This window comes from Rhinolophus ferrumequinum, chromosome 24, assembly GCF_004115265.2.
Source record: "Rhinolophus ferrumequinum isolate MPI-CBG mRhiFer1 chromosome 24, mRhiFer1_v1.p, whole genome shotgun sequence".
NCBI classification, from domain to species: domain Eukaryota; kingdom Metazoa; phylum Chordata; class Mammalia; order Chiroptera; family Rhinolophidae; genus Rhinolophus; species Rhinolophus ferrumequinum.
Genome location: NC_046307.1, coordinates 10,711,982 through 10,733,900, shown reverse-complemented (window position 1 = coordinate 10,733,900; position 21,919 = coordinate 10,711,982). Strand labels below are relative to the sequence as shown.

Genomic DNA, 21,919 nt, shown 5'->3' with positions numbered 1-21,919 from the left:
CCAGACAAAACAAAAAGACGTCGGAGCGAAGTGCGGCGAAATATCGGATGAGTTGCAATTTCTCTCGGGATGGCGCGGGTGGTGTGTGTGCGCTCCCTCGGGCCTCGGCGGGCCACTCCGCCGAGGGGACGCAGCGCGGGCGGCGAGCGCCGAACCCGGCGGCCCGGAGACGACGCCCTCCTGGCCCGCGTTCCCGACGCGGTGGACCCGGACTGTGCGGCCGCGCCTGGGAACTGGACGCGCGGAGCCCAGGAGCCTGGCCCCGGCCGAGCGTACCTTACTTAGCTCTATTCGGATCCGAGTTGGAGCGGGCGTTGGGCCGAGGATGATGGTGTCCAGCCCGGGGCAGGGGCCTCGCCGAGGAGCCGTGACAGGCCCCGGCGCGACCCCAAGAGCCCTCGCCTACCCCGCGCCCGGGAATCCTATTTTAAGGCTTTGGAGTGGACGCGGCGGGAAGATGGGGGAGGGCTCGTCTCCGAGCACCTCAGCCCCCAGCTTCGTCGCAGGCCCAGGCCCTCTGCTCCGCTCCCGGGTTAGGAGGTGACCCCCCTGTCCCGGCGAAGAGCCCCTCCTCACCGCCCGCCGCGCAAGAGTCGAGCCGGGAGAGCTCAGGGCGCGGCCAGGGCCCCGCGCCCAATTTGCACACCCGCTCTCCGGCCCGCGCCCCTGTTTACAGCGTCCCTGTGTATGTCGGACTGACTGTACAGAATTATAAATCTGTCTATATCGACTTGTCCATGTACGTCTATTAAAACCATAGTACGAGCGTGCTAACCACTGCCGAGCCCTGGACTGCTTCTTTCGGCTGAGGAGGGAGGCGGGCAGAAAGGGAACTGCGCCACCGAGGGCCCTATAGGAGGGAAGAGCCAAACAGACCCCGCCAGGGTTCCTACTCCCACTTCCCTACTACCGTTCCTGACCTGTCAGCCCGGCTCCCTTGAGGGACGCCGCCTGGCGCTCCGAGCGCTCTCTCCGCGCCGCCGTCCGGCGCTCACCCGCTGGCCGGCTCAGCCTCGGCGCTGTGCGCGGGCTGTCCTAGCCCGGACCTCCCCCCTGCACACGCCCGCCCGCGCCGGACTCTGCAGACTTTCCCCAGGCTGGGGCTGCTGTGACCCTCCAGGCAGCGGCCCTTGCCTGCTGGGAGCAATGGGATGGGGTCCGCTGAGAGCCTCTTTAGATCTGGAGTTGCCTTTTCTCCTGTGGGCCCGGCACCGCCACGTTGGAGCCCTGCCCTGGCTATTCCAGAAGGATGGAGGGTGCTGGATCCGTCAGAGTCTAGCCAGGGCCTCCTTGCACCTCTCAGCCCATCCTACCCAGGGGCATGTGGCTGTGCCATAGAAAGTGTCCACACACAACTCACTTCTCACTTCCCTTCCATCCCAACTTATTGGAAGCTCCGGCTGCCTCCACCCTCCCCTGGCTTTTGGAAACGACTGAACAAGACCAGCCTGTAAACTGCCTGTAAAATTCTGCTTCCCTTAAGTAAGTCACTTCTAATGGCAAAACAAAATGTTTGCAGCTGCAGCTGGGGAGGAAGAAGGGGTTGGTAATTCTGCTTTAGAATTACCTTATGACAGGGATTGGCGCTGCCCTGGAGCTGGACCCAGGCAAGCCCTCGCTGGGAGTGGGCACAGACATGGGCTTAGTCATGAGCTAATAGCTGGAGAGCCCTGTGCACACTTTGTCAAACCAGGTCAACACTGCCTCTGAGATCAGGAGTGTTGTCCCTATTACACAGATGATGGAACTGAGGCTCCACCACAAGATGCAGCTGGGCCAAGTTTACACAGTCAGTAGCCTTTAGATTCCAAAGCCATTTTTCCACTGGTCTTCTCACCTTCAGATGAGGCGTGAGGAAGGGTCCTTCGTGGAGGATGGCCCAGCCCGATGCTGTAGGACTTGAAGTGTGGGTTTCTGAGAGGGACGGGGCCAGATACACAGGCTGAAAGGGGGAGGTGGGGGAGGGAAGGCTGGGGCAGGGGGCTGGAGCCAGACCACCCCTCCCCCAACGGCTCCAGTCCAGAGCTCCCACCCCTCACTCTCTGGAAACATAAACACAATCACATCTGGACTCAGAGTGCCTCCCCCAGCCTCACACATCTGCCAAGGCCAAGGGGCCCTGGTCTCAGTTGAGGGCAGGAGGCAGGGGAGACCTAGAAGGAGCTGGGACTGGAGGGAAGTGGGAAACAGAGAAGCTTCTCCTGAAAGAGAGGCTCAGCCCCAGGTGAGAGAGGGGCCCGAGAAGGGCTCCGATGGAGACTCCGTGTGGCTGTGGGGCCACAGGCTAAACAGCTGCAGATGGGTGGAAAGGCAGCAGCAGTCCCGAAGGGCCCCACCATCCATCAAGGACCATGGCCAACAAGGTGTGTAAGACCCAGCCTTGGGCGCTACGCAACTTTTCTGCCCCAGCCGCAGTGTGGCTGGTACAGTCGACAGTACCCAGCCCTTTCCAGCTGCACCAGCTGCAGGACCATCTCTGGAGGGGGAGCTGAGGCATATACAGGGCTCCGAAAGCCAAGTCCTCTGAGAAAAGGCAGAAAGTCCTCATCCTGTTGTGCCTGAAGAAGACCAGGGAGGGGGTGTCATTCATTCAGCCAACATCTACTGTGTTCCTGCCCTTGGTGCTAGGGATTGAGCAATGGAAAACAGACACAGTCCCTGCTCTCATGGACAAGTAAACAAACACGTGTGTAATTACAAACTGCGCTGAGTGCTTCTGAAGAAAAAGTGCTGCGAGTAAAAAAATGGGAGTTCTGCTTTAAACAGGGTGGTCAGGGAAGGCTGTTCTAGGGAGGTGGCTCCATCTGTCTTCAGTGGCAAATGCTGTCATTTATTGAGCCCGTTGGGGGCCCGGGGTCCTGTGCTAAGTGGACACTCATTGATGAGCCCCTTTACTTGCACAACAAAAGTATGAGGAAGGGTCCTCCTTATCCCCTTTCCCTAATGAGGCCCCGAGGCTTAGAGAGGTTGGGTCACTTGCCCAAGGTCACACAGCAGGATGATGGACACGATTCAAACCCGGTCAGTGCCCACTCTACCTTTTTCACTGGGCTGCCTCAGGCCAAGCACCATGGGCAACATGGAGGGGTTGACCTGGAAGAGATCATGATTCCTGCTACCAACACAGGACTAGCCCTCAGGAAATAGAAGAGCTGATTTGTTCTTACCTGGTCCTGACAAAGTGAACCCCAAAGAGCTGCTGCACATTTAGAGGGGCCATGAATTAGGGACAGAAGGGCAAGAGGCTGGTACTCAGCATTTGTCTGCAGGCACTGGGGGGCACCAAAGGAAAATGGGATTAGCCACTGTGCACAAACCCCGAGTGCCTGGTCATTGAGGGAGAGGAAGAACCAGTCACCTCCTTTAGTTTTATGTCCCCAGCCAGACTGCAGGCCTCCCTCAGGTATACCGCATCCAAAGGGGAAGTCACAGCTGGAAGATCTGCCTTGGAGGGGGCATTGCCCAGGGAGTCCAGGGCCTGGAGGGGGCTCTGTGCTGCTCTTCAGCTCCCTGTGAGAGAGCAGCAGGCACTCTGTCAAAGAGAGGGCCAGTGTGGGAAATGGGAGTGAGGGTGGTTTTATGCCCGTTGACCGGCCCATTTCCTGGGCCAGTCACTTGTCTCTGATATCCACAGGAACCTCTGCTGTGGTCTTTGACAGCAAGGGTTTGAGCTCTGGCTCCCCTGAGTTGCTTTGGGCAACAAGTGCGTTAATTAACCTCTCTGAGCCTCTGTTTCCTCTTCTTTAAAAAGGAATAACAACAATCACTTCACATACTTGTTTAAAGGATTAAATGAGATAATGCACTTCAAATGTCTTAATTGGGGTGCTGGCACATAGTAAGTGCTCAATAAACGTTTATTATTTATGGTATTGTTGTTGTTAAGTGTCATTTGGGGCCCAACTTCCTTTTCCCTCCAACTGTGCTGGGTATCATGAATGGGAGTCATAACTGACAGACCTGCTCACTTCCCCACCCCAACCTACCTGCCCCCAATCTCCCTCATCCTACATTTGGGCCCTCAGTACCCCAGCCTGTTGTCCTGCAGTCCAGTCTTCCCACCACCCTCCGTGGGCCAGGCCCTGGGAGACCCAGAGGAACCAGGCCCAATCTCTGCTGTCCACTGGGCCTGGGGAGTGGCAGGTCGGCAGTCGGTACTCTGAGAGACGAGCGTGGGACTAGAGGGGGCACGCATGCCAGGATTCTCCTCTAAGGGCTCCCTATAACATGGGACGAAGATGCCTAACTACTTCTTTTTGCATTACATCATTTCATCAATAGCTAACATCAGGTCCTTACTGAGCAGCAGGCCCCATGCGAGCACTTTATAAGAACTATAGCATTCACCCCCCGCAGGAGGGAGGGGCTTGTTATTCTACACCAGAAGGAATGGAAGCTAAGCAAGATGGCACTGTTAACGAGCGAGAGTCAGAACCTGCACTCAGGCCCTCTGCCCAGGTCCATGCTCCTGTCCACTGCACTGCACACTACCGTGATGACAATCACAGTTGTCCTGGGGGCTGGGGATTAAACAATTATAATTCGCATCAAGAGGCAGGCTTGGTGGGGCTCTGGGAGAGAGAATGAAAAGGCCCCAGGCCCCAAGTTTTGCTTCACCAAGCTCACTCAGTTGTGTGAGAGCATCAGGGGGAACGGGTAACAGTGGGGACTGAGGAGGTCCTGGGGTGGGGGGGTGGTGGGCACAGAAAAACTTCCTGGTGAAGGCAGGGCCCTGGAATATCAACCATTAAATCCAAACTCCCATCTCATTCAGTATTACAAGCTTCTCATTTCCCAGTCTGCCTCCCTCTGGAAGCCCTCCCAGGCTTCCCCCCAGCACTTACCAGCCTGCCTCCTTGCCCCTCTCACCACAGCAGACCCACGCTTCACACCCCTGCGTTGCCTTTGCAGTCCGGGATCTTCCTCCCAGTTGGCCAGTGTGGCCCAGAGCAGGTGTTGCCCAGTATCAAAGTATCTGCAGGGCACTCAGGAGAGGCGGTCGCCAGAGCCCAGCCAGGTTGGAGGGGCTGGGCTCTCCATGAATCAGGGTGCTACAGAGGGAGCAGGTCAAGGTGCAGGAAGCTGCATTTGGGCCAAGGTGGAGACGAGGGCAGGATGGCCTCGGTGGAGGATGAAAGCCGCTCTGGCTGTCCTGGTCACGTAGCCAAATGTTTCACTCCACTTCCTCCCCTGCTGTGCACTGTACCTGTTTTATTTCTCTTATTAGCCTCATTTTATAGATGAGGAAGCTGAGGCTCCAGGACGGCATGTCACTTGTCCAAAGACAGCTTTAGGGACTCGGATCATAGCCTGTCTGACTGCAGAGCCTGTGGCTTAACTGCTGTGAGCACTGCCTCCTGCAGGCAGGGCACTGGCAGCTGGGCAGGGCCACTGCTGTCACAGAGAGCCAGGATGTAGAAGCAATGAGATGCAGACAGCAGCACTTGGAGAAGTGTCTGCACACAATTGGTGCTCCATAAACATTTGCTGAATACAAGTATTGAGGAGTTGCCTTCCCTTACCCTTCACTCCACAAAATATATCTTGGCCCTTTCTCCCTCTCCCCACTCCTTTCTCTCCTCTCTCTTGCTTCTTTCCTTCCTCCACTCACTCACTCCTCTCTCGGCACAGTCATTTCTTACCACTGCTTTTTACAGTGTCTGAACGACAAAAAACAACCCAATTCAAAAATGGGCAAAGGACTTGAATAGACATTTCTCCAGAGAAGATATACAGATGGCCCACAAGCCTATGAAAAGCGCTCAACAGCACTAGTCATTAGAGAAATGCAGATGAAACCACAGTGCGATACCACTAATACCCATTAGGATGGCTGTTACAAAACAAACAAACAGAAAATAAGTGTTGGCGAGGAAGCGGGGAAACTGGAACCCCTGTGCATTGCTGGTGAAAATGTAAAATGGTGCAGCCGCTGTGGAGAACAATATGGCAATTGATAACAAAACTTAAACATAGAATTACTATATGCCTCAGAAATCCCCTTCTGGGTATGTACCCAAAAGAAACAAAAGCAGGGACTCCATCAGACGTTTGCACTCCCATGCTCACAGCAGCATGATTCACAATAGCCGAAAGGAAGGAACAACCCAAGTGTCCATCAACAGATGAATAAACAAAAGGCGGAATACACATACAGTGGAATACTGCTCAGTCTTAAAACAGAAAGAAATCATGACACATGCAACAACATGGATGAACCTTGAAGACATTATACTAAGTGAATTTATATAAGGTACCACTTCCAGAAGGTACCTAGAGAAGGCAAATTCAAACAAATGGGAAATAGGATGGTGGTGGCCAGGGGCAGGGACGACTGGGGGACGGGTCATTCTGAGATGCTGAAGAAGTTCTGGAGCAGGATGGTGGCGATGGTTGCACAGCGACGTGAATGTACTTAACGCCGCCGAGCTGCACACTTTAAAAAGGTTAAAAACGCAAATTTCGCGTTATGTGTATTTTACTACAACTTTTTAAAGTGTATCTGTGTTTATGCCGCTACCTTATCCAGAGAGGTACTCAGAGGCAGGTGCCCAGGACGCTCAGGGCTGAGCCCACCGCCAGAGCTGGTCTGCTGCTTGTTGGAAAACCTTTCCCTACAGATCTCTTCAACTGGCAGCCCCTCTGAGGCCCCGGGGACAGCTGACCCCCACGTGGCCCTCACCCCATCTCCATCCCTCTGTGCAGTGTAGCCGTGGGACCCCCACTAAGGACACTTCCCCTACTGAATGCCTACTATGTGGCCAACAGAGAGCAACAGGGGCAGATGACTTTTCTCCACAAGTTTAGCAGAAAATGAAATAATAGGTTTACCAATGGCTTTTTTCCCCGAGCTTCTCTAAATAAAACAAAACAAAAAACTAAACAAAGCAGGCTGCAAAACAGTATATAAGCGTAGTGCAATTTTTTGTTCTTATGTAGCCACAGAGAAATTTCTGTCTGTGCACAAAGTGTTCATACCAGCGGGAAATGGGTTTTATTTTCATTTGTCCTTTCCAAGTTGTTTACACTGAGCATGTATTACTTTTGTAATGAAAAAATGAAACAGTATTAGTTTAAAATACAAAAACCGGTGATCTGCAGGACAGGGAGTGACCTTCTGCCTGCAGGTCCCTCTGCTCACCCCAGCGGCGTTAGTCATCACCTACCTGGATAATGTGTCAACCCCCGGGATTCAGCCTCATTGGGGGACAGGCCAGTTTGACAGGTGTCAAGTAAACCTTTACAGATTTTTACAGAAATGAAATTTTGTTTTCAAATACATTCTTTTTAAAACACATGTCAAATGAGCAGATGCCAGGAGGAATGTGCAGGGAGGATAATTGGTCAGGAACCTTTTATTGCTAAGCAAAGAGGGTCAGTTTACAAACAGCTGTCATAAGTGGGGAGTCCATCCTTCTCCCATGTCCCTTCACTGCACCCCTCCAATCCTCCAATTCAGCAACCTCTTTGCACTCCTACCTTACACACACACACACACACACACACACACACACACACACACACAGTATGCCTGCCAGCCAGCGTGATCATGGAATCTTTATTAAAGAGGTCCAAATTACCAAGGTTTTACTATACTACTAAAAATAGTCATGCTTACTTAGCTTTACTTAGTGTTTAATAAGCACACCATTTCTAATTTTTCTGCCTGAGTAAACTGAAACATCATTCCAGAAATACATTTTTACCAAAACAAGAAGGCTTGGTTTTCTCCTCTTTGTTCATGTACTTTTCTCCCTCTTTCCGCTGCTTCTTCCTCTCCTCCTCTCTCCATCCCGTGTCCCCATCCGCTCCCCACCCCACCCTTTGTTAAATTTCAAAACACAAAGGGGTAAGTAACAGTAATTTGGACTTGGCTTTCACACAAAATGGACCAATTTTTTTAAGTGTTGGTAATTTGTCCTGAAAATGGATATAGGGAGTTGGGCTGGCAAGGCTTTGAAGAGTGGGGTTTTATGAGTGGAAAATGAGGCCTGAGTGTGTGGGAATGTGCGCCGTGCCTCCCCTCCGTGCCTGGAACGGTGCAGGCACGTGTGATGATCACAGCTAATAGCGCCATTATTGCTATTATCACATTACATTATTATTATGCATCAGAATCAGACAGAGCATATTAACCCATTTAATTGAACCAAGGGCTTAACGTCCCAGTGACTTCACGGAAAGTGCTTGGCAAACCCTCCAGGACACTGCAGCCATAAAGAGCAGCCACGTTGCCGCTTGCCAGGCTGTGGCAGGGCGGGCAAGGGTTTCCCACAACTGTTCCGGCCTGTGGCCTCTCTGGGCACTTTCCAGGACACTGTGGGATGAAGGCACATTCCCACCCTTACTCCAGCCTTTTCATGCACACACCTCTCTCTCCCTTTGTGGAAATCTGATAAAAGAAAGGATATAGTTAAACAAAAGACACCCAGGACCCCTCCTCCACCCCTAAGCTGGCACTCCTATGGCATCACCGAGGCTGGTATTGGGTACCGACCCCCACAATTCGTGGTGAACCTCTGGTTTCTCCTGAGCTTGGTGGCCGCTCCTCCAAAGCTTCTGGACTCTCCCGCAGTCCAGAGTCCAGGATGGGGCTGCTGAGCCCCACCCCCCCGCCAGCAGCCCCCAGGCTCACAGAGACTGGCCCAGCCCATCGGGCCAAGGAAACCCACTGAGCCATGGCTGGCAGAAGTGCCTGGCAGAGGCCAGGGCTGCTCGGATCCAGTCCCTGGGCTGGGCTCCTCCCTGAGGCATGGCCTGCCCTCCCAGAGCTCCGGTGCCCGTCAGATAGCATTGGACCCACCTGCCTGGCCTCAGGGCTTGCTGTTAGGGTTTGCAGGGAACCTGGAAGTGACCATACATAGGTTTTCAGGTGGGCTGTTGCTTCAAAGACCCAAAACTGTCCATGGCCACCTCACTGACTTCTTATCCCTGGAGAAGCTCTGAGTGTGGAAGCTCTTGCTTGGTCACCATGCCCCTGCAGCTGGCCACATGGGGAAATCTCCCTTTATTTATTTCCTTGGGGTTAATGGCACTCCCAAGGCCTCCTCGGGGATGCTGCACTGCCTTGATCCTCCACAGGGCCAGGAGCTACCACTCGACTGAGATGGCATCACCTTCTTGCCCTGAAGTCCACTCCCCTGGGCCTGGGGCAGCAAGGCACCACCAGGCCCGGCCTCAGACCAGCCCAGCCAACGTCCAGGGGTAAGAGCCCAAGACCAGTAGACCACAGACGTTAAGAGGGGCTTTGGAGTTAGAGCTGGGGTCCAACTCAGAGTGCTACCACTTACTACCACATAACCCCCCTATGCCTCAGTTTCCTCATCTAGAAAACAGGGAGAAATGTGAAAATGTATGTACAGTGTTTGGCACCATGCCTGGGATAGAAGAGCCTCCAAATAACTCCTGGGTCTCTCTGTCCACTTTCTCCCTCCCCCATCAGGACTGTAAAGCTGGCGTATCTCAGGCAGTCAGTTCATCACTGCCACCCAGGAGTTAGGGCATGACCGCTCAGTCCACGGCTCTCCCCAACTGGTGCTGGGAGAAGAAACACCTACGTGTGGAGGAATTAAGGTCTGGTTTAAGGTCAGGTATGAAAGGTCATGGGTGAGACTATGGGAAAGGAGAAATCACGGCTAACTGTAGCAATCTGGAAAGCCTTCCTGTTAGAGGGGATCTGGTGTAGAGCAGGTAGGATTGGAACGGGGGTGCAGGAGTGGAGGAGACTGCATCACGCAAAGGGGAGCCCTGCGAGATATGGAGAGAGAGAGGAAGACAGAACAGCAGAGCCTTAAGTGCTCAGGGAGGCAGCAGGAATCAGCTCTGATCAGGTCGCTGCCCTGCTTCCAACTGCCCAGCTGAGCCCTCAAGGTCCTCAGGATCTGGCTCCAATCTACTTCCGTGGTCCCCCACCCCCCACCCCCCACTGCAGGCTGCAGCCACACCTTCTCAGCACTCCCTACATCCTCCGCAAGCTCCATCCTCTTTCCTTTGTGCATGTGGTTCCTTCTGCCTGGAATACCCTTCCATCTTCCACAGGTATGGTACACACACGCGCGCACACACACACACACACACACACACACACACACACAGCTTAACATTTTACTCAAGGTGAAAATTGCATTGTTTTTCCTGAGTATAAAATACATAGTCACTCTTAAAATTCAAAAAGTTCAGAAAAGTATGAGGACAAAAGTCAAAACCACCAAGCCACTATTAATACGATTATCCTTGTAGACATCCCTCAGCATACGTACGTGTACGTACACATACATTATACACGCTCACTTACTATTACAGAAAGGGTATCGTATCACTGGCCGCTCTAGAAGGCCCTCCTTTTCATTCAATATAACATCAAGAACATCTATTCTTATCAAAAGATCACTATTTTTAATCTGCCAGTGTTTTAAGTATGTATTTTTATGTACTATTTTTATATATGGATTCAAAATAATTTAACAAGTTTCCTCACCAATGGGCATTTAGGTAATCCTATTTCCTTTTGTCACATTCCAATTATAACAGGCCAAAATAAACATCCTTATCCATGCGTCTCCGTGTTTTTGTCACGTGGCTCCTTGGGATAATTTCAAGCAGACCCGTTGGGCCATAGGAACATACCTAAAATCTAATCCATGTCGCCTATGAAAGCCACACCTATTTGTCCTGCCAAAGTAGACAGGGTATCCATTCTCCAGACCCCGGCCAACACTAGCTTTTGTCTATCATCTTTGCCACCTGAAAGAGAAAAAAAATTCTCACTGCCACTTCCGGTGTCCTGTTCATCCTTTTTTAATTTTTTTAATATTATACATGTGTTGTTATGTACAATTCTGCAACTGGCGTTTTCCACCTGACAATTCTTTCACTTGCTTTCTGCTCGCTCATTCAAGGGTCAGGTAAGAAACCACCTACGCAGGACAACTGCCTCCTAAAGCGCCCCTTCTAGATGCCCACAGCTTCTACCCTTTCTGATGAGTTATCAGTGGGTGCAGGAGCAGGCAGAAGGCCAGAAAGGACTATTAATATAATGTCGCCACCCAAGAGGCCAAGTTTCTGGGCGTGGGGATGGCTCTGCACGGCACTGACAAGACTGGCTCATTCGGCCTGCTCAGCACATCCCATCGGCTGGCCAAGCCCCCATGTGGGCCTGCTTTACTGGAATACAGGGAAGGGGGCCTCTAAGCCAAACCCTTCTGCTGCCCAGGCTGTAATTCCCTGAGGAGGCACCACGGTCACCCCTCCATCTGCACACTCTGATGGCTTCCTGCCGACCTTTCCATCCCTGGAGCTCCCAAGGGCTCCCAGGGCCAAGCCAGGAGCCACTGGGCCAGCAGACTTCACAGACTCCACCAGGCAGCGAGGAGGGGCCAGGAAGCTGGCAAACCGAGACTATGCTCCCTCCTCCCAGAGTCAGGCCCTGCTCAGGAAGGAATCATGGCTTGATTTTTAAAGTTCAGAAGATAGCTTTGATACGAAAGAACAAGGTTGCTGTGAAGCAGCAGAGCACAGGGGCACATGTGTGGCCTGCATTCAAATACTGACTATGCCCTTTAATGACAATCTTGGCCAAGTGACAGTCTCTCTGAGTGCCTGCTTACCCACCTATAAAATGGGAATAATAATTCCTCAGAAGACTGTTGCACGGCGTTAGAGCACAGTGGTAAACAAACCAGACATGCTTGGTTGTGAATCGTGGTTTCCCCTTAGTTGTACAACCTTGGGTAGGTTACATCACCTCTTTGAACCTCAGTTTTGCCACCTGTTTAATGGGAATGATGATAATGCCAAAGGGTTGTTATGAGGCTCAAATCATGTGTGGAAGTATCTTATAAACAGAAATGCTGACAAAACAGAAGGCGTTATTTCCATGGACAACAAAGACAGCAGCTGTACCTCTGGAGCCCAGGCCTGAACTCTGCTTGGACGCCTCCTTTTCTTGTCCAGCGGCAAGTTTTGAAAAGGTCTTTTCATCTCAGACCCAATCCCAGGCATCAAGGTCCCACCGGGGAAGAGGGGAGTCAAGAGCCAGTTATGCTCACAGGATGCTGAACTGTGGGGAGTGGGGTGCCCTGCTGGGAGAAGTCATTGTCCCCTCACCAGCTTACAAAGGTTGGGGCCAATCCCCAGTTTCCCCAGAGTTTTAGGACAGACTCTGCACCCCCTCTGGCTTCTTCCACACTTTCTTTTGAGACTTCATTTTGGCAAAAAGCCACTTACACTTGGGGCCACCCCCCTCTGTGGTACTTCACCTGAGGGCCTCTGATCCAGCTGGGGGACTCAGTCAGTGGTTTGTAAAGTCCTCCTAACAGTTCCCAGTCTTAGCCGGAGGGGTTTCTATTACACTGGGTGATCTTCATGTCACCCAAATATAATCCAGGCTCCACGCGGTCAAATGTATTCATGGGGTTCCATTTTTAAAAGGTACAGTTCAAAAACCACAACTCATCTATAAACAATTCCAATCATTATTTCCGTCTTTCAAAGAACATCAATCAGGATCCAGTTCTTACTCCACAAGGACACTTGTCGCCATTTCTCCCCTTTCCAGGTCTCACACTCCAGCCGTATCAGAGCCTCCGTCTGAAAGTCTCTGACTCCCGGCCTCAGTTTTTACTTCCTTCTTCCCCACTTGTCCCAGTGCCTGTGACCCTGATTCTCCACCACGGAGGAGATCCCAGGAGCTGACCAAGAAACCACGAACGCTTCCTTTCCTTCCAGTTCTCCAGTCCTGGCTCTCCCCATTCCCCCAGTGCTGCATCACACCAAGCTGAAAGCAAAATCAAAGCTAGAACTCGGTAAGGTGAGGCATGTGGCCGACCAAGCAGACAGAACGGTGGCAGTGAGGGTGAGAGTCGACACTCACGTGTTGATAAATCTCTCTCCACCACATCTACCTCCTTCTCCCCCTTTCCCATCTCGTGACTAGAATCAGCAATTACCCTTCCTTTCTGAGTGGCCTAGTTAGGAATTCGGGGCCATCTTCTCTCTTGAGAGTCTGTGGGATAATGAAGGAGACCCACCAGGCAGTTTGGGACCAGGGACAGACTAAAACAGGGAGAGATGCCAAAGTCTCACCTGGTGAAAGGTAGTTTGTTTTAGGAAGTGTCCGATCTCACCCACATTTGAAGAAAACAGGAATTGTGCAGCTTCTAGCATCTCAGTATTGGACTTCTAGGGGCTATTGGAATAAATAGGAGAGTTTATATTCTCAGTCACTGCCTGGATCTCCATAATATAGGGACTGCTTCCTGCTGGTGGAATCAATAGTAGTTTTAAAAAAAGAAAAAAGAAATCCGGCCACCTTCCAAACACCTCCAGCCTTGGATTCTAGATCTTTCCCACAAGATCTGGGGGAGGGCCTGGGTGTGATCGGATGACTCAGGCCCAGGTCCCCCGCCTCCCACCGCAGCCCCCAAACCACCAGGCTGGAGATAAGCGAGCCCTTTGGGGACAGCTCTGCTGGATCCCAGGCTGCGGAGGAGAGAGTCCTGCTTTCCACCGGCCGACGGGGGCAAGCAGAGTCACTTCTGCCCCAAGCAAATCAACTGAAAGCCTTGACCAAGCCTGTTTGAGTTGGTGAGAGCCCAAGTGGGAATTCTAATCTGCCAGTGTTTGTTCTAAAGGTAAATAGAGCCAAATATCCATTGGCTTGATTTGCCAACCGTGTTGGGCCAGCCCTCTGCATGTCGCCCTCTCCCAATTGTCCACGGGGACAGTCTTCTGCTTGTACTGTTAAAGGCCGCTTGCCCTCCCACACCACATGCCCGGGGCCTTTCAGGTCCAGCGTGTATCTGGAGGCCCATTCACCCCACCCCCACAGACCCTGACCTCTGCTCCCTGCTCTCAGCTCCATACTTTCCTCCCCCACCTTGACTTTGGCCCAGTCTCTCAGCCCGATTGGCAAAGCCACCAGAAAGGTAGAGCTGATAGCCAGAAAGCACAAACCATAAGTTGTCTACATCTTCTTTTTACATTCTCACAGGTTATCTTACTTGATCCTTATAGATGGTCAGTTTTCATCAGCCCATTTCTCAGAGGAAATAGCTGAGGTTTCCAAAGATCAGATACCTTGCCAAGTCATCAGATTAAGGAACCCAGGTCTCCTAACTCCAAAACCACGGTACTTTCTAATTTGCCTCCCTGAGACAAGTTTTTAAATCTTTTGTTCACTCCCGGATGCCTGGGGCAATTCCCAGGATTCCTGGTGAGAACAGGTGGATGTGTTTTGATATTCCCCTGGGCAACACTGGCACACCCAGTGTGAGCAGTTGGCAATGCTTGTTTTGCCCCAGCCCTGAATTGAGCCATTGCCTGAGGTCTGCCTGCCCTGCTGACGGGGCTGCATCCACCAGAAGCATCCCTGGAAGCGCCAGCCTTCATGGTTAGGCACTGGACGCATAAGGCCGAGCTTCTCCCCCTGCCACAAAGGGCACAGACACCCTGCTTACTTCAGACCCACCTCCCAGGGCATTGGCACAAAGTTCTCTCCACCCCAGGAAGCAGCGAGGCTACACTCCCTGCCCTCAGAGGGCTCCCCACCCCAACAATAGCGATGGGTCTCTTTCCAGAGCAATCCTTGGCATTGTTTATCTGCTGGATTGTGTTCTCTGTGCAAATGTGAGCACCAAGAGGACGAGACTAGGTTTCTCCTCACAGAACCACCCTCCCCCCGACTCAACGCAGCTCAGTAAACAGCAGTCAGTGTATGAATGAAGCCATGAGAATAGGCTTCCACCTGCCCTTGTCCTATGCCCAGCGGTGCCGTCACCCAGGCCTGGAGCCCGTGAGCCCACCCACGGGACCTTTTTGTGCTCCCACTCTCAACTCTACCCCTCATGTGCTCTGCTGACCTGACCCCGTGTGGGTCTGGAGCCTTTTTGCACTCCGCTATAGGAGCTGGTCTCCCCATCCCCAGCTCTACCCAGAACCTGCCCCTCCCTCTGACTGAGATGGCACTGCCAAGGTGACAGGCCTCAAGAATACTCCCCAGCAATGGAGGAGAGGGGGCACTGCTGGGACTCTGGCATGGCCAGCGGGGAGCAAGGGCTACCAGCCGCCCTGCCCTATCTGGGCCTTCGGACAGCTCCATCATGGCTAGACCATGGTCCTACCAGGACACTGGCAACTCTGGCAGTCATTTGGCCAGGAAAGTCACAGAAAATCCCCTTTTCAATGAAGTCCTAACCAATCTAAGGGGGAAAGCAGCCCAAAGCACCTGATGCTGCCACTTCTCTGACCCCGTATGAGGTGCCCTGGCATTGCCCGCAGGCCACTCCCCTAGGGCAGCCCACCCTGAGCCTGGTGCCCACACAACAGTGCTGCCAGCCACGGTTGCACCCCTGGGAGCACCATGACCACTGTAGGCCGAGGGGAAAGCAGAGTAGACTTCTAAAGAGGGATCCCCATGGCAGAGACAGCTTGCCAGATGTGGGGTACCCTCCAGATGAGCCCAGAAGGGGTTCCAACAGGGAAGCAGGCCACACCAGCTCAAAGGAGCCACACACTCTTACGGGGCTATTAGAGGACCTTCTTGGTCCGGGGTCCTCAGGCAGCTTCCCCAGAAGCTCAGTGGCTATTTGCTATTAGGAGTCAAGGGAGGAGAGAGCCAGTGTGGCCCCTGAATATGGCCGCTATCCAGGGCGAGTCTTGAGCCTCCGTCTCCCCACTCCCAAGGTCTAGCTGCATCTTGTGTGTGTGTGGCGGTGGGTGGTTCGGGGAATCAGGCTTCAAGGGCACCTATCCAGACCCAACCCCAAAGGTAGGGAAACGCCATGATCACAGCAGCCGTGAAGAGACCAGCTCAGAAAGCCTGTGTTTAATGCGGTCCTGTCACAGCCTTCGAGGCCTTCAGCGCCAGTGTGTCCGTGTCCAGCTACTTCTTGTCAACCTTGTCCGAGGAGTGGGACTGTTTCTTCTGGGGCAGGTCTTCCAGCATCAGGCCCAGTGTGTGCACGATCTCGTAGTAGAGCTCTTGAAGCCTGGAAGTGGAGCAGGAGAGGGGCCTGAGCTCAGGTGGGCTCCGTCACGCAGGCCCCGCCCATCACATGCTTATACCTGCACATAAAGCACACCTGGCAGGTGTAGGGTCAAGGAAGAGCAGGGACTCCAGAGCCCGATCAGCTGGGTTGGACTCTGGGTCTGCCACTCTACCTGTGGCCCCTGGAGTAAGTTATTTCACCGCATGCGTCAAGTTGGAGCCAACAAACTCCTGGGCTGAGTGAGGTAACTGTGTAGAGGTGACCAGACACTGCCTGGCCCACACTGGGGCCCCGACTGGTATTCTCTGGCCCTTCCTTTTAGTTCCTCCAGTCCACGAAGCCCTCCAGAGGCTTTGGTCAAGAAGCCAGGCTAATTGTGTCCTTCCTTGTTCAAGAGCCCGCTGTGGCTCCCGCGTGCCCATGCCCTGCCACTTCTTGCAGTACTGGCCCATTCAAACCCCAGCGAACTTACGCTGAGCACAGGCCGAGCACACACTATTTTTAGAATCAGCCCAGCAGCCCCTCATGTGACACGTGGAAAATGGGCAGGGACTTGCCCAGAGTCACAGAGGAAGGTGGTGGCAGCACGAGGCCAGGAATCTCAGCTCCTGACTCGCCAGCCAGTGCTCTTTTCTCTGCCCTCTGAAAAGGACTAGTAAGGAGGGGCCTGGAGAGCCAAAGGAGCCAGCATTTAAATACAGGTCGGGGCGGGCTGGGGAGGGGCAGGGGAGCAGAGGGCCCCAGCCTGTGCCTGTGCACACAGCGGCCAGCCCCTGTGCACACATGGAAGCCTACACCTCCAAGAAGGGCTTCGCTCCACCCACCCTGCAACCCCCTCGCCGCCCGCCCACCTGCTCTCCCAGGGCACCTGACATGGCCTTGCCCTCAAGGAAGTCAGGGGACCAGGAAAGGCCTGGCGTCCTTGGGCCAGGGTCCTGGGGTTGGGACTCACTTGTAGATCGTAGTGTCCTGGTTGTCCAGAGTGGACAAGTAGACATCGATGAAGGGAAGGCTGGTGCCAAAATCATCCAAGACCATGGGGTCCGTGTGCCGCAGGGTCTTCCTGAAGTTCTCCACCAGTTCACCGAAACTTTTGTAGTCAGCGTTTTTCTAGACAAGCATAAAGAGATCAGTGACGAGGAGAAGGTGACAAGATGCACAGAGTCCTGGGGACCCTCCACAAGGGCCCAGGCAGAGGGCTCACCCTGTCCCCAGGGTGAGTCCTGAGCCTAATCACAGGGTGTCCCTTCTGTGCCTGGACACCCCCTGACCAAGGCAGCCTTGTCAGCCACCGTCTGACATGAGGACAGATGGCACAGGAAGGAACCAGTGAGAGCCTGAGCGTGGCTCGGCATGGCCTCACCTGCCCTGGACAAAACCCAGGGCACAGTCGAGACAGACAGATGTGTGCCGCAGAGAGGAGGCTGAGGAAGGATGCAGTGGCCACATGGGCGAGAAAGGGGCAGCAGTGCAAGACCCGGCAGAACAGCATGGGGAACTCAGCACTTAGGCTGCAAAGATGCCCAGCCCTTCACAGCCGGATTATGTCTGACAGAAAATCTCCAGCCTGTTGTGCTCATTCTCGCTCTGGGTTAGAGAAAACGAGGTTAGTAACACCTTTTCAGGGCCTCTGTGGCCTCACGCACTCGGTGGACGGGACCACGGCTGCCTGACACCCACTGAGAGCACGCCAGGCAAAGCGTCCCGCAGTGCAGCTTTGCCCGTGACGGAGGGAGATTTTATAATCTCTCTAAGAGGGCCAGAGAAATACACAAACGCAGAGAATAAAGCCTGACTCTAGAAAATCCAGGGGGTAGGACCCTGCCATCCCTGAGGCCACCTGCCTGACCATTCCTTCCGGACCATCCTTTCAGCCCTGTCTGTCTGTCCACCTGCCTGTGGAGAGACCCACCTGTGTCTGCATCAGCCTGCTGACCTCCTCCTGCTGTCGCTTCACAATCACCTGCTTCTCCTCCATGACTGTCATGTGCCTCTCCAGCCTCAGCTCCTGCTCAAACTTTTTTATGGAGTCCTGGAGAGCAGGGGATAAGGCAAGGTGAGGGTGCTCGCTGCACACCCCCCACCCCGTCTTTCTTCTTCCCTAGTCTTGCACGGCTGCTCAGGCCCCTCAGCAGGAGGCTCCCCTCCATACAGACTAGCCCCCAGCTCAAGCTGCCAGTGCAGCTGCAGTGACCCCCAAGCCTGTCCTGCTGGCCACCATCATGAGGCAGGGAGAGTCACCGGCTCAGGGAGAATTGGGCTGGGGTAGGGAGGGGCCCACCAGGCCACCTTCCCTCCACATCAGGGAGGAAGCTCGGGGCCCTCCCTGGAGACCCGGCCCTGACACACAGGCTCACCTCCGTGTGGATGATCATCACGCCCACGAACATGCTGAGGAAGACGAAGTTTGCAAGCAAGATGAAGATGATGGTGAACGCCTGGCTCAGAGCAAAATTCTGGTCGTCCAGCTGCTGCTGCAGGTCTGTCCAGCCATCCAACTGCTCAGACAGGGGAGGGCGTGCTGGGTGCCACGGGCCAGATGAGCGGGGTAGGCCTCCTGCTCTAGGGCAACCCCCACACCACTGAGGAGCTGGCTCTGCTCCCCTCAGCAGCCCCCCATTCCTCTAACCCAGTGCACACATGGTGACCTGGGGATTCAGGACACCCTGGGGGCTCTTTTCCAAAACGCCTCTTGTCCTTCCCCAAAAGGACTATCTCTCTGCCAGGCCCTCCTTTGGAAAGACCCCAATCTTTCCAGAGTCCAACAGAGTCTCGACTTCCAGACTTGGGCTTTGCAGGCTTATTCTGGGTAGATTTGTGATAGTCTGTTTCCCAAAAAGCTATGTGACATGGATTTCACTTCTAAATTAAATTTAATCCAAACGAATTATCTTTTGAGAATGCCCTGAAAGTTGTACAACCCTGGGGGACAAATGGGAATGGTCTAGGGACTCACAAGATTAGAGACGGAGATGGACCCCTGGCCAGGGCACCAGCCTTTGCTGAGCCCGAGGCTGCCTCAGCCTCCCCGGCCCAGCTAAGTACCCGACCAGGCGGAAGGGCCCAGGCCGCGCCCAGCCTGTCCACACACTCCACCAACGGGGGGCGCCCGCTCAAGGCCCCTCCCCCACCCCACTGCCCCCACATACAGTACCGTGGCCAAGCTGAAGAGCGTAAAGAAGGCTCCAGCCAGGTTCCCCCAGTTACTCAGGTCACCCTGGCCGGTTGTCCCAAACAGGGAGAAGCCCAGGACAGCGAAGATGTACATCAGGATGAAGAGCAGGCTGAGCACGGAGAACACGGTGTAGGCCGTCTGCCCCACGGCCGTGATGAGCGTCTGCAAAGCAGCGCCATGGGACTAGGCAAGGCTGCAAGCAGGCGGGGCTCAGGGGACAGGGGCCCAGTCTGCCCACACCCAGCTGTCCCCAGCATCCTGGGCCGTGCCTGGTATGTGGTAGGTGGTTGATAAATGGTTGGAGGGAGGGAGCGAGGGTAACAGGGAGGGAGGGAGGGCTCTGCCCAGCATGAGGGCTGGACCAGTCGCCTGGTCTCCTCTGCCCTCCATCACCTAGGGGCAGAGCCTGCATGCTGCCTCAGGTCTGGGGTAGTCTCCTCATCAGCACCACTAACCACTCCACCTGAACCCCTGCCTGGCTCCGTGGTCATCCCAAGGTGTCCTGCTCCCGCGTCTCACTGAGGGCCAGCTCTGAGTGCTCTTCCAGGCCCAGGAGGAGTAGGGGAGCCACTCTGGGAGTGGGAATAAGGAGGACTGAGAGGAACATGGCTTGTCATTCTTTCTGGAGAATGTTTCCCAGGCAGGTCTGATGTGACTTCAGTCTTCCCCCCATGAAATGGGCGTTTGTCCTACCTCCCACGACATTGCCCACCCCTGGGAGCACAGTGTATGGCGCCTCGTCATTCAGTCTTCATGCCCAGGAGTCTAGCATGTAGTAGGTGTTCAACACATACCACAGACATCATTTCCAGGTAGGTAGGGGTTATCATTCTTCCCATTTCAAGAAGAGGGATCAGAGGCTCAGAGACGCAAAATGGCTTGGCCAAGGTCACACTCCAATACACTGGCAGAACTGGGCCCAACTCTCAAGCCCTTTGCCTCCTGCCATCACCTTTAACCACTAAGACTACCCCTTTTTCTAAGCCAAGAAACTGTTTACTGGCTTAACACTAGGAAAGGAGGTGCTTGATGGAGCTGGGACACAGGACAGTGAAGTCTGGACAGTTTGGGGTAATTTGGGAAGCAGAAAGACCACCCAAGAGCACCGGGCTGCCCTCCACGGGCACTGGCTTGGCAGCTGCCTGCAGGGGTGGACACATGCCGAATGCCTCCCTCCTCTCCTTGGGGGAAGAAAATAAGTGTTTGGGGATTAATTCCAAGAGAGCTGAGATGTGAAAATTGCCTCCCTCTCTTTGAGACCGAGACACAACTCTTTCCCAAGAATGACTAAGACTGAAGAGGTGACCAATGCTGCATGGTACGCGGTCTGCAAATGAGGTCTGCACAGGTAGTGGAAGTTGACCCACTGTAGGAGGGTGGGGAGAAGCCCCACCTGCAGGCCAGCTGCAGGCCCAGCGCTACCTGAGGTCAAAGCCAAGCAGCCTTGAAAACGGCAGTGGAGAAGAGGTCATACTGGCCGGAAGCCCATGTGGTTTCCCGACAACGGGCTTTGGCCCTACACTGACAGCCAGGCTGTGCTAGAAGCGAAGTCTCAGCAGAACAGGCTGACACACCCTGACTGGTCAAATAGATCCAAACTAGCCCCGGCATGGATACTGCGTGCAGAGCCTGGGCGAACATCCTGTTACCCGGCCGAATGCCTAAGGGTATGGTTGGGTCAGCTCTGGGGGTCACCCCATGACTTCTCAGCAGAAGCAGCATTTCCAGAGCTGCCTGGACAAAGTAATGAGACTATTCCCATGAAAAAAAGCAGCAGCTTTTAGCTATTTGGGGAAAGCTGTGAGTTGCCAGGGCCACCAAAAAGCTGCAGACTCCAGGATGTGTAGTATGAGGAGTCTGTGCCATAAGAAGAGGGTACACTTTGCAGCATGGGAGAGAGGAAAATTTCAGAGGGCCTCTAGAGTCAGACACACCTTTCATATCTCAGCTCTGGCATCTAACTGTTGAGTGGCCTTGAGCCTCAATTGCTTCATCTGTAAAATGGAGCTAATACACCTTTCCTACAATTGTTTTAAGATTAAATGAGAGAATGTAAGTACAGATCAACCTGCCACACAGTAGGACTCGATAACTGATGACAGTAGAATTATTATCTCATCAGGGGCTGATGGGCAGATGGGCCCTGCCTCCTGTACTTCCAGAACCACAGCACCCCCAGATTACTCACGCGGATGCCACGGCTATAGGTGATAAGCTTGAGAATGCGCAGGGACTGCAAGCCATCAGCAATGTGGAGATAGGGGTAGTGCTTGCCCTTGATCTTGCGGAGACTGTAGGGGATCGAGAGAATGACGATAACCGACACATCTAACAGGTTGTAACCATCCTTCCAGTAGTCGATGGGGTCCACGTAGAGCTTCATGTAGAACTCGGCGCTATAGATGGCCACGAAAATGATCTCCGCCAACTGCAGGGGTGGCGAAGTTTGGAGGGTCAGACCAAGCTGCAGAGCCCTGTGGTCCTGGCCCTTTCCCTACCTGGGCCACCCAGTCAGGTGTGTGCTGGCTGGGGCGTGGGGCAGCCCTCTCCCTTCCACATGAGGGAGAAATCCAGGCCGAGTCCCTGGCTCACAGCACATATACACTGTGCCTGGTTCCCCTCTCCTTCTGTGTCTTCCCTACTCCATGGCCCTAAGCCTGGGGCTAGGTTTAACCCAGGGCCCGTGGGAATGACTGACTGACCCACAGGCTGAGTGACTAGATAGGCCTCATATAAAGCAACTCAATGGGGCAGGCAA

General features: G+C 53.9%; 1 protein-coding gene across 6 annotated transcripts in view; it reads right to left on the bottom strand.

The window, feature by feature from the left end:
• Positions 1-10,325: 10,325 nt before the first annotated feature.
• The window catches only part of CATSPER3 (cation channel sperm associated 3), a 76,690-nt gene continuing 65,096 nt past the window's right edge, over positions 10,326-21,919 (bottom strand). For 4 of the 6 annotated variants that reach the window (XM_033096595.1, XM_033096597.1, XM_033096598.1 and 1 more), the window contains 6 exons: positions 21,350-21,589; positions 19,141-19,323; positions 18,344-18,484; positions 17,899-18,018; positions 16,939-17,096; positions 15,881-15,986 (listed from right to left, as the gene is read on the bottom strand). In XM_033096595.1, the coding sequence (XP_032952486.1) occupies positions 15,881-15,986; positions 16,939-17,096; positions 17,899-18,018; positions 18,344-18,484; positions 19,141-19,323; positions 21,350-21,589 (948 nt within the window). Of the gene's footprint in view, positions 15,987-16,938; positions 17,097-17,898; positions 18,019-18,343; positions 18,485-19,140; positions 19,324-21,349; positions 21,590-21,919 lie in introns of all 6 variants that reach the window. The other 2 variants (XM_033096593.1, XM_033096596.1) reach the window with 2 other exon arrangements.